This window comes from Erinaceus europaeus, chromosome 7, assembly GCF_950295315.1.
Source record: "Erinaceus europaeus chromosome 7, mEriEur2.1, whole genome shotgun sequence".
Lineage (NCBI taxonomy): Eukaryota > Metazoa > Chordata > Mammalia > Eulipotyphla > Erinaceidae > Erinaceus > Erinaceus europaeus.
In genome coordinates, this window is record NC_080168.1 from 126,682,259 (window position 1) to 126,697,829 (window position 15,571).

Genomic DNA, 15,571 nt, shown 5'->3' on the forward strand with positions numbered 1-15,571 from the left:
TGAGACGCCGACGTCTCAAATTACTTTCAGCTGAGGTGAAAAATAAGCAAGACAGAAACTCACATGCAGTAGGCAGAATAATGGTCTTTTCAAAGTCACATAGGTTTGGGTGACATCTCCCAGGCTTGGGAGTATGTTATTTCAAAACAACAAAGGGACTTTGCAGAAGTGACTAAAGCTCCTGATTTTGAGGTGAAGGGGTTACTTGTGTTGCCTGCAATAAGTGGGGAGGGAAGCCGGAAGAGTAGGCCTGTGAGATGAGACCTGAGGACTTGACTGGGGCTGGTGAATAGCAGAATGGTTATGCAAAAGAATGTCCATGCCTGAGGCAACAAAAGGTCCCAGGTTCAATCCCTAGCACTACCATAAACCAAATTTCAGCAGAGCTCTGCATCATTCACAAAAGTCAAAACATAGAGGCGACCTAATTGCCCTTCCACAGATGGCTAGTTAAAAATAGTGATGGGATACATACTCAATGGAGCCTCCTTAGCAATAAAATAATACAATATTGTGCTGGGGGCCAGGTGGTAGCACAGCGGGTTAAGTACACGTGGTGCCAACAAGCGCAAGGACTGGCATAAGGATCCAGGCACAAGTGGTGAAGCAGGTCTGCAGGTGTCTATTTTTCTCTCCCCCTTCCTGTCCTCTCTCCATTTCTCTCTGTCCTATCCAACAACAGCGACAGCAATAACAATAATGATAACAACAACAACGATAAACCACAAGGAAAGAAAATATCCTCCAGGAGCAGTGGATTCATAGTGCAGGCACCAAGCCCCACCGATCACCCTGGAGGCTAAATATATATAAAATAGATGCAGCATTGTATCTTTTGGGATAAAATGAACAAAACTGGAGGAGATTCTGTTTAGTGAGTAAGGCAATGAAAAACAACCACTGGATGACTTCATGCATACGTGGGGTATAGGGAATCGAACACATGAACCTAAACAAAAAAATTCAACCCAGAGAGTTGGGCGGTAGCGCAGCGGGTTAAGCGCACATGGCACAAAGTGCAAGGACCAGAGTAAAGATCCCGGTTCGAGCCCCCAGCTCCCCACCTGCTGGGGAGTCATTTGACAAGCAGTGAAGCAGGTCTGCAGGTGTCTGTCTTTCTCTCCCCCTCTCTGTCTTGTCCTCCTCTCTCCATTTCTCTCTGTCCTATCCAACAACAACGACATCAGTAACAACAAAAATAACTACAACAACAATGAAAAACAACAAGGGCAACAAAAGGGAGAATAAATAAAATAAAACAAAAAACCGCATCCCATATTTAAGACTTTGGGAGAACTTTCGTGGTTACTATGAGAGTAGCAGGGGCACAGATGTTTGGTGTAGAAGTGGACTACACCCCTATTATCTTATAAATCACTATTAAATTATTATGTCAGGTAAAAAAGATTTAATACCTCAAGTTCTGAAACTACCTATATTTTAGTACTGAGTATAATTTTTAGTATAAATACTTAATATTTTCAAATACTGTAGGCTGACTGAATTCTGACACTGGACTTAAATTGTTTAAACAGTTCTGAAATTTTTTTTTAATTTTTTTTTTTTAATTTTTTTTTTAAATTTTTTATTTAAGAAAGGATTAGTGAACAAAAGCATAAGGTAGAAGGGGTACAACTCCACACAATTCTCAACACCCAATCCCCATAACCCACCCCCTCCCATGGTAGCTTTCCCATTCTCTATCCCTCTGGGAGCATGGACCCAGGGTCGTTGAGGGTTGCAGAAGGTAGAAGGTCTGGCTTCTGTAATTGCTTCCCCGCTGAACATGGGCGTTGACTGGTCGGTCCATACCCCCAGTCTGCCTCTCTCTTTCCCTAGTAGGGTGTGACTCTGGGGAAGCTGAGTTCCAGGACACATTGGTGGGGTCTTCAATCCAGGGAAGCCTAGCCAGCATCCTGGTGGCATCTGGAACCTGGTGATTGAAAAGAGAGTTAATATATGAAGCCAAACAATTTGTTGAGCAATCATGGATCCCAAGCTTGGAATAGTGGAGAGGAAGTGTTAGGGAGGTACTCACTGCAAACTCTAGTGTAGTCCTGCTTTCAGGTATATATTTTGCAGTAGTTTATGGATACGTGTGCACATAAGCTCTCTCTCACAGAAACTGGTGTATATCTAGGTTATGGGACTTTGTTGGAAAGTGAACTACCTGAGATGAAATTAGAGTGTACTATTAAAGGAAAGGTCTCACCCGAGTAATGAAGCTGAAGGGTTGTCATTCCACACGTGAAGTCTCTGGATACATTCTGAGGTGAAGCATGTTGAGGTAGCAATCGTTGCTTTGGTAAGGTTGTGATCGGCAGATGCAATGTTATTTGGTTTGGATTGGGAGATGCATACGGGAAAGTGGGCCCTATCCAAGGGTTCCTGGACTGGGGGAAGTAGGGGCTCTATAGTGAAGATGTGAGGTTCCTGCTGTCTTAGGGTTCAAAAAGACAATCAATAGTTAATATTATCATCACATTATTTGTTAATTGGGTTAACTTTGAAAAGTCCCTTTGTTATGGTTTGCTGGACAGTACCCAGTATCTTGTATATAGCTGTGCTATTGGAAGCTTCTAATCTACTTGGTCTAGGCTTTTGAGAGAGTCCGCATATCAAATACATAGCCTATATATTAAAAAGATTCAGTTTGTCTTTTGAGAAACTTTGAGACATACAATTGATTTCCCCCTCTCATATTAATTAGCTACTGATTTATATATCTACATTTTGCTAGGAGTGTACATAAACACCATTCCCACCACCAAAGGACTGTGACCCATCCCTCCCGCCCACTCCCACCCCCCACTGGCCCAGAAAGCTACATGCCTACCCCTCACCACTGGGTTTTTACTTTGGTGCCCTACTTACAATTTGATCAGGTCCTGCTTTTAGTTTCCCTTTCAGATCTTCTTAGTCAGCTTCTGTTGATGAGTGGGATCATCCCATACTCATCTTTATCTTTCTGACTTAGTTCACTTAACATAATTCCTTCTAGCTCTGTCCAAGATGGGTCAGAGAAGGTGGGTTCATTGTTCTTGATAGCTGCATAGTATTCCATTGTGTATATATACCACAGCTTTTTCAACCACTCATCTGGTGTTGGGCACCTGGGTTGCTTCCAGGTTTTAGCTATTATGAATTGTGCTGCTATGAACATAGGAGTACACACCTCTTTTTGGTTGGGTGTTATGGAGTCCTTGGGGTATAACCCCAGGAGAGGAATTATTGGGTCATATGGAAGGTCCATGTCTAGCCTTCTGAGAGTTTTTCAGACTGCTCTCCACAGAGGCTGTACCAATTTACATTCCCACCAGCAATGTAAAAGGGTTCCTCTGTCCCCACATCCTCTCCAGCATTTGTTGCTGCTGTCCTTTTTGATGTATGCCATTCTTACAGGAGTGAGGTGGTATCTTAGTGTTGTCTTAATTTGCATTTCTCTGACAATCAGTGACCTAGAGCAGTTTTTCATATGTTTGTTAGCCTTTTGGATCTCCTCTGTGGTGAATGTTTTGTTCATTTCCTCTGCCCATTTTTGGATGGGGTCATTTGCTTTTTTGCGGCTAAGTTTGCTGAGCTCTTTATATATTTTGGTGTTTAGTTTCTTGTCAGATGTCTGGCATGTGAAGATCTTCTCCCATTCTGTGAGGGGTCTCTCTGTTTGTTTAATAGTTTCTTTGGATGTGCAGAAGCTTTTCAATTTGATGTAGTCCCATTGGTTTGTTTCTGCTTTGGTCTTCCTTGCAATTGGGTTTGATTCATCAAAGATGTCCTTGAGGTGTATGTGGGAAAGTGTTTTACCAATGTTGAAATTTTTTTTTTTTTTTTAAATACCAAAGTTATCCACAACCTCAAGGGTGATCAAAATCTAATCACTGGGTTATCAAAGAAAAATAAGCTCCTAATTAACTTGGTTACAGTAATCAACTATTGTCATTTTAAGCTCCTTATAAGACTACAAAGAACCTTTCCCTTTCAAATTCATATTTCTCCTTGCCCTCGAACCTCTGGGGCTTTGTTTTTATGTCTTGATCTCTCTTCTCCAGATCCCTTACCCCATTTACTGCCTCTGTTGGTCTCACTAAATCGACACTAGCTGAGCCTAGTCAAGGATTGTCTCTTGAGATGCCAACCCTGAGATGCCAGCCTCCCAGCTTCTTTTGCCCAGTGATATCTTTCTCAAGGTGAGGACTGATAACTGATCATTAAGGGTGAGGAGCCATGTGTAACACCTGCGGTTTCTGGAAGTTTCCAGAACAGGGCTGGCAGAACAGTCAGGGCCTCACCTGGGTAGTGCTTTGCCATGCATGCAGGCCATGTTCATGCCCAGCCCTCTGCAGTGTGAGAAGCTTCATCTCTGTCTGAAAAGGTCCACTTGGAGTGCTGAGACCCTTGCGAGCACCAAAAAAACTGTGTGTGTGTGTGTGTGTGTGTGTGTGTTGGGGGTGGGGGAGTCAGGCGGTAGCGCAGCAGGTTAGACACAGGTGGCACAAAGCACAAGGACCTGCATAAGGATCCCGGTTCAAGCCTCTGGCTCCCCATCTGCAGGGGAGTCACTTGACAGGTGGTGAAGCAGGTCTGCAGGTGTCTGTCTCTCTTTCTCTCCCCCTCTCTGTCTTCTCCTCCTCTCTCCATTTCTCTTTGTCCTATCTAACAACATCAATAACAACAACAATAAAGCAACAAGGGCAACAAGAGGGAATAAATAAATAAATATAAAAAAACCTGTGTGTATGTATATATATATACTTATAAACAATTATATATTATTATATAGATAATATATAAACACAATATAATATATAAAATGTAATATAATATATAGTGATCATATGTAATATTTATAAAATATTTATTTAAGTTACTTTTCTTTATTTTAATTAATTAATTATTCCTCCAGGATTATCACTGGGGCTCGGTGCCAGCACTACAAATCCACGGCTCCTGGCGGCCATTCTTTCCCTTTTGTTGCCCTTGTTGTTGTTGGATAGGACAGAGAGAAATGGAGAGAGATGGGGAAGACAGAGAGGAGGAGAGAAAGACAGACACCTGCAGACCTGCTTCACTTTCTTTCTCTCCCCCCTCTGTCTTCCCCTTCTCTCTCCATTTCTCTCTGTACTATCTAACAATGACGACAACAATAACAACAATAGCTACAACAACAATAAAAAAGGAGCAACAAAAGGGAAAAATAAATAAATATTAAAGAATTTATCAAACTTAGCACAAATTCAGAAATTAAGAATTCCGACGGGGGCGAGGTAGACAGCATAATGGTTATGCAAAGAGACTCTCATACTTGAGGTTCCAAAGTCTCAGGTTCAATCCTTGGTACCATTATAAGCCAGAGCTGAGCAGTGCTTTGGTTTAAAAAAAAAGGATTTAGGTTTGGTAATTCAGTTACACAGTTGATATATGGGTTCTGGGCCAGCTTCTTTGTGATTCTTATCATATGGTCACAAAACAGGTACCATAGCACTAAGATATTGTCTCAATACATCTGAATTCAAAAAGAAAGGAGAGTGCTTCTTCTTCTTCTTCTTCTTCTTCTTCTTCTTCTTCTTCTTCTTCTTCTTCTTCTTCTTCTCCTTCTCCTTCTCCTTCTCCTTCTCCTTCTCCTTCTCCTTCTCCTTCTCCTTCTCCTTCTCCTCCTCCTCCTTCTCCTCCTCCTACTCCTCCTTCTTCTTCACCTCCTTCTCCTCCTCCTTCTTCTCCTTCTCATCCTCCTCCTTCTTCCCCTTCTTCTTCTTCTTCTCCTTCTTTGTATTTCATTCCCTCTTTTATTCACGAGAGAAATAATTCTGAGAAGTCCCTAGTAAGTTACCCTCAGTATTATCAGTTCTATTGAGACATGATTGACTTCACCACTGTGTGAGTTTAAATATAGTGGTTTCGTTTTTTCTATATATGGGGGGTATTACCAGAGACCAGCACATTGTAGTTCACTGGAAGGATTCTCTTTTCATTCTGAATAAAATCAGGAGCCATTAAGGGTTTTGCACCAACTATGGTTTAAACAAAATCACTCTCAATGCCATGTGGAGGACAAACATTGAGGAATAACTGAAATAAGTAGCATTTTAAAGAGGTCAAGTAGGGCGGGGGTAGATAGAATAAGGTTATGCAAAGAGACTCTCATGCCTGAGGCTCTGAAGTCCCAGATTCAGTCCCCCACACCACCATAATAAGCCAGAGCTGAGCAGTGCTCTGGGAATATAAATTTAAGAAGTTTTAAAAGATCAGGTTAATAAAAATTAAAAAAAAAAAAGGTCAGGTAAAGCAGGTGCAGATGAAGATGGTTTAGACCAGGTGCTAGTAGTCAAGAGAATAGTTAGGGGTTGGGTTCTGGATATGTTTTAAAGGTCAAACCAGCATGCCATCTTTTTTTTTAAGACCTTTCTTTTTTAAATATTTATTTATTATTTATTCCCTTTTGTTGCCCTTGTGTTTTATTGTTGTTGTTATTGTCGTCGTCGTTGTTGGATAGGACAGAGAAATGGAGAGAGGAGGGGAAGACAGAGAGGGGGAGAGAAAGACAGACACCTGTAGACCTGCTTCACCGCCTGTGAAGTGACTCCCCTGCAGGTGGGAAGCTGGGGCTCAAACCAGGATCCTTACGCCGGTCCTTGTGTTTTGCACCACGTGCACTTAATCTGCTGCGCTACCGCCCAGCTCCCCCAGCATGACATCTTGTCAGAGTGGCAGAGTGGGATGGAATATAGAAGAAAGAAACAAATATGATTTGAGGGTTTGGGCCTGAGCAACTGAGAGATGGAATCATATGTTTTGGGGTAGGAAAGCTGTATAGAACAAGCTTTGGACTGAAGGTCAGGGAGAACGTTCTAGTTAAAAGGAAGTATTTTTCATTTGCACTTTTAAAAGGTGTTACTGGATTATATCATTTTACTTATTTGTTTTATTAGTGATTTAATAATGTTTGACAAGACTATGGGATAAGATGGGTACAATTCTTAACACCAGAGTTCTGTGTCCCATCCCCTCCATTGGAAGTTTCCCTATTCTTTATCCCTCTGGGACCATGGACCCAAGATCTTTATGGGGTGCAGAAGGCGGAAGGTCTGGCTTCTGTAATTGCTTCTCCACTGGACATGGATGTTGACAGGGCAATCCATACCCCCAACCTTTTTCTATCTTTCCCTAGAGGGTAGGGCTCTGGGGAGTTGGCGGTTCCAGGACACATTGGTGACTTTGTCTGCCTAGGTTACTTAGGTTGGTGTCACTGTAGCATCTACAACTTGTTGGCTGAAAAACATTAAGATATAAAGCAGAACAATGGCGTAAGGATCCCGGTTTGAGCCCCCAGCTCCCCACCTGCAGGGGAGTCACTTCACAGGCGGTGAAGCAGGTCTGCAGGTGTCTGTCTTTCTCTCCTCCTCTCTGTCTTCCCCTCCTCTCTCCATTTCTCTCTGTCCTATCCAACAACAATGACATCAACAACAACAACAATAATGACTACAAGAACAATAAAAAATAAAGCAGAACAAATTGCTTAATAAACAGGAACCTAAAGGTAAACGTATAGCAGATGAGATTTGGGGTTTACATCTGGGAAGAAACTAGGAAGTCTATTTTAGGTATCTTCCAAGGGGCCCAGTGTTACGCCCAGAATTTCGGGTCCCAATTGCTTGCCAGGAAGTCCAGAGTCACATGCAAGTACAAGAGGCTTTATTAGCAAGCTTAAGCTTGGGTCCCAAGAGCCTCCACGCAGGGGTAGTCTTGCAACCCTGAACATTTTTCATCTCAGCTTTTTATAGTTAGCACAGAGTGGGTACAGGTGGGGATGTTTACGCAGAACAAGGAACAGTTGGTTTCTGGTCAACGGCTGTTCTTATTTACCTCCTCACCCAGGACTTTACTAATTTTTGCCTGAGCCTGGCAGCTAACATGCAAGTGGGCTAAGAGTCTTGTCTGGAGAGATGGTGTCAGAGTTGGAGATAGGACTAGAAAGCTGGGTCAGGATGGAGAGAAGCTCCCAAATTGTAGATGATTTTCAAAATGGGCAAGTAGCAGAAATCAACTAAAGAGAAGCAAGGGAAATTGAGGGTGAATTATTTTATTCTGAGGGTGATACAGATATCCTAGTTATGTGCTGAACATTCCAATTTAAAACCTGTAAGTAGAACAAAAACGGTAATAGAACTTTCAAGAAATAAACTGAAAATGATAAGTATTTCACTATCAGTACAGGAAAGAACTGATAACAAAAGACAGTATATCAAAACCTCTTTGAGGAATGCACACAACCATATAGATAAAGGATGGAATAAATACCCTTTTTACTAGATAGACTCTCTGATTCCATAGCCTCCTCACTTGCTAAGCCCAATAGAATCACAATAGCTTGTAAGAGATCTGGTTAAAACAGACAAAAAAATTGAAAATCAAGTGTTGCTTTACACAGACACCCACACATAGATGTGTATAGCAGCTTTGTTTAAAACTGGCAGATCTTGGAGGCAGCCTAGGTGTCCTTCCATAAGAGAACAGACTCATACAGTGAATGAATGCTGCTTAGTTCTACAAAGGAGTGAGCTATCAAGCTGAGTCTGAAAAGACATGGAGCAAGCTTGAATGCATCCTATAAAGGTACAGAGACCAATCCAAATGGACGCGTACTGCCAGGCAGTGGCACACCTGGGTAAGCACACATATCACTATGCACAAGGAACCAGGTTCGAGCCCCCACTCCTCACCTGCAGGGGGAATGTAGGTCTGCAGGTGTCTGTCTTTCTCCCCCCCCCCCCTCTGTCTCCTCTCTCCTCTCTCCTCTCAATTTCTCTCTGTCCTGTCAGATAAAAACAGAAAGAAAAAAAAATGGCCACTGGAAGAGGTGGATTCATAGTGCGGGCACTGAGCCCCAGCAGTAACTCAGGCAACAACAACAACCAAAAGAGGAAATGATCGTATGCATAGTGAGTGTTTCCAAACACAGGACATTCTAGACAAGGAAAAATTAGAGAGACGACATCTTCTCGCCATGGAGTGGGGGAGAAGAATAGCAGAGTACTGAGGGTGTTTAGAGCAGCAGTGATGTTCTGCGTGATGGTATAATGATGATGGTATATGCTGTACTCTAATCTCAGCCCATAGAATATAAAACACAAAGAAGCGTTATTTGTTTGTTTGTTTTTCCCTTTCCTGAGGTGTTTTTACCTTTCCAGAGGTAGAATATGAACTTCAAGGGAGTTGGGCTGTAGCGCAGCAGGTTAAGCACAGGTGGCACAAAGCACAAGGACCGGCATAAGGATCCCGGTTCGAGCCCCCGGCTCCCCACCTGCAGGGGAGTCACTTCCCAGGCGGTGAAGCAGGTCTGCAGGTGTCTGTCTTTCTCTCCCCCTCTCTGTCTTCCCCTCCTCTCTCCATTTCTCTCTGTTCTATCCAGCAACGACAACAACAACAATAACTACAACAATAAAACAACAAGGGCAACAAAAGGGAATAAATAAATAAAATAAATATTTTTAAAAAAAGAATATGAACTTCAAGCAATCATGAACTGTAAGGATCATTTCACTTGTGATTTTCAAATATAGTACAATTTTGTTGAGAGATTTTGATAATGAGAAAAGCCATGCATGTGTAGGGACAGGAAACATTAGAAAATTGTTCTCTCTCTCTCCTCTCTCTCCCTCTCTCTCCTCTCCCTCTCTCTCCTCTCCCTCTCTCTCTCCTCTCCCTCTCCCTCTCTCTCCTCTCCCTCTCTCTCCTCTCCCTCTCTCTCTCCTCTCTCTTCCCTCTCCCTCTCCCTCTCCCTCTCACTCTCCCTCTCTCTCCTCTCCCTCTCTCTCCTCTCTCTCCTTCTCCCTCTTCCCTCTCTCCTCCCTCTCCCTCTCTCTCTCCTCTCTCTCCCTCTCCCTCTCTCTCTCCTCCCTCTCCCTCTCTCTCTCATCCCTCTCCCTCTCCCTCTCTCTCTCATCCCTCTCCCTCTCTCTCCTCTCCCTCTCCCTCTCTCTCCTCTCCCTCTCCCTCTCTCTCCTCTCCCTCTCCCTCTCTCTCCTCTCCCTCTCCCTCTCTCTCCTCTCCCTCCCCCTCTCCCTCTCCCTCCCCTCTCTCTCTCCCCCTTCCTCCCTCCCTCCCTTCTCTTCTTCTCTCCTTTTTTTTTTCATTCTTTCTTCTGCCTCCAGGGTTATCGCTGTAGCTTGGTGCCAGCACTATGAATCCACTGCTCCTGGAGGCTAATTTTTCCCTTTTGTCACCCTTGTTGCTTTTATCATTTGTTGTTGTTATTGTCATTGTTGTTGGACAGGACAGAGAGAAACCGAGAGAGGAGGGGAAGACAGAGAGGGGGAGAGAAAGACAGACACCTGCAGACCTGCTTCACCGCCCGTGAAGCGACTCCCCTGCAGGTGGGGAACCGGGGGCTCGAACCGGGATCCTTATGCAGGTTCTTGTGTTTCGCGCCACCTGCGCTTAACCCGCTGCGCTACCGCCTGGCCAGCCCCTCTCCCCGCTTTTTTTAAATGCCAACCAGGATTATCACAGGGGCTCAGTGGCTACATGGCTGCATCGTTCCTGGTGACCTTTCTTTTTTACTCTTTTTTTTTGATAGAGAATGAGAGAGAGACATAGAAAGGGAGCAAAAGGCAGAGAGAAGAGGAGGCACCTGCAGCACTGCTCCACCCTCAGGAAGCTTTTCCTCTGGGCTTGAACCTGGGTCCTTAGGCACAGTAACATGTGCTCTACTGGGTCTGCCACGGCCTGGCCCCCACGTGAGAATTCATTTGTGACAATCATGGGTTCACTGAAAAATGTAATATTTTTCTCCTCTGCTGCCTGTCTTTTGCAAAATTAAAAATAGTGTGTGTCAACTGCAAAGGAAACAAACTCCGGCTTAGGCACCGAGTTTTATTTCAGTCCATGATTTACAGTTTGTGTAACATTTGGGTCTGGATCTGGTTAATTTTAATGAAGTTGCAAGATACTGAGTCTTGAATTACTTTCTGGTATGTAAAACTTTAATCAACAATTGTCCCAACACAATACCTTTATTATTCTGGTATGAAATTTTTCCTTTTTTTTTTTTTTTTTTTAAAGATTTTTCTGTATGGTTCAAATTAGTGTGGGAAACACAGGCAGGAAATATAAATTTAAGTGACAAACTAAGCCATAAAAATATATCGCAAAGCATTAAAGAGGTGTGCAGGAGAAGCTGCCAACATCTGATAAGGCTTACACAAATGGTAACCGACACCCACACCTGCAAAGCTGCTGTGTCCAAGTCTCTTGCTTTTCTCATTAGATGCTAAGCGATCGGGATGACAAGTTCCGCACGTGGCTAAACCCCACACTGAATCCAGCACAGTACGAAGACTGTCGAGGACGTGCCGTGGACCTTGGGCTTCACAAAGCCCTCAGAACGGCATGTTTCACTTGTGTCCACGTCCCTCCACCTTACTTCTTGGTAGTATCTCTTCATTTCATTTCAGAGACATGAAATCAAAAGCAACAGGGGCAGTTGGGGGTGGAAATGCCTCCCCCCTCCTCTCCTTTTCTTTTTCTTTCACAACTTCAGCTCTATACCTCCTCTCACGTTCAAGTTGTCCACATCTCTTGAGGAAATCTTAAGGACTTCATTTAGTTTCTTTTGCCCCGACCTCTTGTCACCACTTTAGACGGAAGTCTCTGGCTCATTTCCTAGAGTCTGTATGGGAGTTTAGCTCAAAGTCAAGGGAACCTCGGTGGTCCAAGTGCCTGGATATTGGGGAGCTGCTGGCCTGAGAAAGGGTATAGAGCTGGGGAAGACAGTAGAATGCACTTAGAGCTATGCAGGAAAAGGAAAGAATATGCGTGTGTGGTGTGTGTGTGTGTGTGTGTGTGTGTGTGTGTGTGTATGTGTGTCTCTGTGCATTTTTTTTTTTTAATCCAGACAAAACTATCCTTTTTCCACAGCTGCTATGGGAAGTGTCACAAAACAAAAAGTGACTTGGAACCCAAAAATTCTGCCCATAGATCAACTGCTTAAATGGAAGGGGTATAGACAGGTATGAGGAAGCAAGGGCAAGGGTCAAGTTGGATGTCAGACTTGGTGGCCATGTGGGGTTCCTAGCTGCCTGCCAATTCTCCATGGGGACAGTGCCCACCACAGAGTCCCATGTCTGCCCCAGGTTACTGGAGACACATTGCTTTCCTGGACCCACTGGCATTCAGACAGGATCTCGTTCCCTGGCACGAACAGACTGTTCCATATGCTCTGTGCATATACTCTGCCGTGAGCCAGACAAGGCTGATCTCTGAAGAAGCAGCTAGATTCTCCACTCTGAGATAAGCACTTGGGGGGGGGGGAGAGATGGAGAGGGCCTCATTTCACCTTTTGTTTATAGAAGTTTTGAATGAAACTAGGAAAGTCCATATCCTCCCACCAGGCCCCCCCCCCCCCCCCCGCCCTGAGTAGACTGCCTGACTCTGCCTTGCTTGAGAGATTTAAATGTTCAACCAGCCCTCAGCTCCTGTGCGAGCAGTCGTAACTAAGGTTCTGAAAGCAAGCCATGCAGTTGGGAGTCAGAAGTGTTGCAATTAGGAAAAATCGGCTGTGACATCCTAGAAACTTTCCAATACGCCAAAGGAAACAAGCCTGAAGACAAGCTGATAGCCAGCAGGCCTGCCAGTTCTCCCGCATAGCTTACCCCTAGCTCTCTGGGCCTGCAGGCTCCATTGTCATAGAAGGCCATGGCCAAAGCTTCTCAATAAGACAAAGAATTCCTCCACCCCAGGGGAGCTCATGTTTGTGCAATTCCACTATTCCTCGGGCACTTACATTATTTCCTTTTAATTTCAGATATGTATATATATATATATATATATATATATATATATAGAGAGAGAGAGAGAGAGAGAGAGAGAAGGCGAGAGATATATACAGAGAGAAGAGACACCACTTGAGAGTTCTGCCATACAGACTGTCCCCTTGTGCTGCCTTTGGTGCTTCCATGCAGTGGCAGGGGCTCAGATCCGACAGAGCCACAAGCAAAGCGCGCACGCTAGGTAAGCCATTAGCCAGCTCCAAGACTAATCATTTTGATTGCACGCGGCAGACGCGCATGGAATGAGCCATGCACACGGTACCATGGAGATTGATGGTCCCACCCATTCTCTGACAGTGAACAGACACAAACTTCCGTTTCGAATAGAACATGAAAACTTAGCCTTGTAGTTGGTGTGTGTGCCCTCCCCACCCCAATTCATAATATGCTAGTCATGAAGTTTTGATTTATCAAGGATTCTCTAAGGGGCTCGAACTGGGATCTTTACGCAGGTCCTTGAGCTTCACGCCACCTGCGCTTAGCCCGCTGCACTACCGCCCGACTTCCCCTTGGGTTCTTTTAAAAAAAATAATAATTGAGGGATGAGGGAGTTAATGGTTTACCATCAATACTAAATATAGTTGTTGGTACATGTGTAAAATTTCTCAGTTTTCTGCAAAACATTCTAACCTCCACCTAGGTCCACCTCCACCATCACGCACCAGGACCTGAAAGGCCCACCCCACCCACCCACTTGGTGCAATCCACCAAACACAGTCCAAGTTCTGTTTTGTGTTTCCTTCTTGGTTTTTTTTCCTTCTTAATTTCTGTTTGGGAGTGGGATCCTCCTGTATTCATCCTTCTCTTTCTGGCTGATCTCACTTAACATGATTCCTTCAAGCACCATCCAAGATGAGGTGAAGAAGGTGACTTCATTATTATTTTGCCTCCAGGGTTAGCGCTGGGGCTTGGTGCTGGCACTAGGAATCCACTGCTCCTGGTGGCCAGTTTTTCCATATATATTTAAATTGGATAGGACAGAGAGAAATTGAGAGAGGAGGGGGAGATAGAGAGGGAGAGAGAAAGACACCTATAGACCTGCTTCAAAGCTTGTGAAATATCCTCCCTGCAGGTGGAGAACTGGGGGCTCAAAACTAAATCTTTGCATGTGTCCTTGTGCTTTGTACTATGTGCACTTAACTGGGTGCACCACCACCTGATACCTGAATCCATTATTTTTTATAGCTGAGTAGTATTCCATTGTGTACACAACTTTTTCAGCCACTCATCTGTTGTTGGACACCTGGGTTGCTTCCAGGTTTTGGCTATTACAAATTGTGCTGCCAAGAACATATGTGTACACAGATCTTTTTGGATGGATGTGTTGAGTTCCTTAGGATCTATCCCCAGGAGAGGAATTGCAGGATCATGGGGTAGGTCCATTTCTAGCCTTCTGAGAGTTCTCCAGACTGTTCTCCACAGAGGTTGGACCAATTTGCATTCCCACCAGCAGTGCAGGAGAGTTCCTGTTTATATCCTTTCTCCATTTCTGGATGAGGTCATTTTTTTTCTTGTTGCTGAGTTTGGTGAGCTCTTTATACATTGTGATTATTAGTTTTTTTGTCTGATGTATGGCATATAAAGATCTCCCATTCTGTAAGGAGTCTCTTTATTTGGGTGATGTCTTCTTTTGCTGTGAAGAAGCTTTTTAATTTGGTGTAGTTTCACTGGTGTATTTTTGTTTTTGTCTTCCTTGCAATTGGATTTGTATCATTGAAGAAGCCTATAAAGTTTAGATGGGAAAGAGTGCTGCCAATATTTTCCTCTAAGTATCTGATAGTTTCTGGTCTAACATCCAAGTCCTTGATCCATTTGGAGTTTACTTTTGTGTGTGGTGAAATACAGTGGTTCAGTTTCATTCTTCTGCACATTTCTTTCTTTCTTTTTTAAATAAAGATTTACTATATTTTGTTTTTTTTAATTTTAGAACTACTGTTACTTTTTAATTTTTTGAATTTCTTTATTGGGGAATTAATGTCTTACATTCAACAGTGACTACAATAGTTTGTACATGCATAACATTTCTCAGTTTTCCATATAACAATACAACCCCCACTAGGTCCTCTGTCATCCTTTTTGGACCTGTATTCTCCCCCCTCCACCCACCCACCCCAGAGTCTTTTACTTTGGTGCAATACGCCAGTTCTTCTGCACATTTCAACCCAATTTCTCCAACACCATTTGTTGACAAGACTTTCTTTTCTCCACTTAATAGTTTGCTTTTAATCTATGTCCGATGCTGCGGGAAGGAGCTTGACATTTGTTGTTTTTATCGCCATCAGGCTGGCCACCATAGCTTGGCTTTCTAAGGTCAGACTGTGTTCTTTGAGCCATGATTTTAAACATGATTTTCACTGGCTCTCTACTTTTTCCAGAGTAACACAAGCCTGGGTGAAGCTAGTTAATGCACTGCACCTGTATTACAGCCTGCTTAGGATGGGTAAGAATTGACCAGGAAGGTGGCAAAGCCACGACGGAATACAGTTCAGAGTGCCCGTTCTGTAGCTGCGTCCTCTAACAGAAACAAAGCCAGCACACCAGGACCCATGTGTGCGAGTTAAAAGCTTCTAGAGGTTATATCTAAAAAAAAAAACAAAAACAGGGAGTCGGGCGGTAGCGCGGCGGGTTAAGCGCAGGTGGCGCAAAGTGCAAGGACCAGCGGAAGGATCCGGGTTTGAACCCCTGGCTCCCCACCTGCAGGGGAGTCGCTTCACAGGCGGTGAAGCAGGTCTGCAGGTGTCTGTCTT

The 15,571-nt window shown here is 43.8% G+C and overlaps 1 protein-coding gene across 3 annotated transcripts in view; it reads left to right on the forward strand.

Annotated features, from left to right (window-relative positions):
• Nucleotides 1–15,571, forward strand: part of CRADD (CASP2 and RIPK1 domain containing adaptor with death domain) — a 251,414-nt gene that overhangs the window by 160,827 nt on the left and 75,016 nt on the right. Inside the window, exon 3 of one of the 3 annotated variants that reach the window (XM_060195541.1) lies at nt 9,188–9,206. The exons of the other annotated variants lie outside the window; for them this stretch is intronic. Coding sequence (XP_060051524.1) covers nt 9,188–9,198 — 11 coding nt within the window. The 3' untranslated portion in view covers nt 9,199–9,206. Of the gene's footprint in view, nt 1–9,187; nt 9,207–15,571 lie in introns of those variants that run through there. 3 annotated transcript variants of the gene reach the window in all.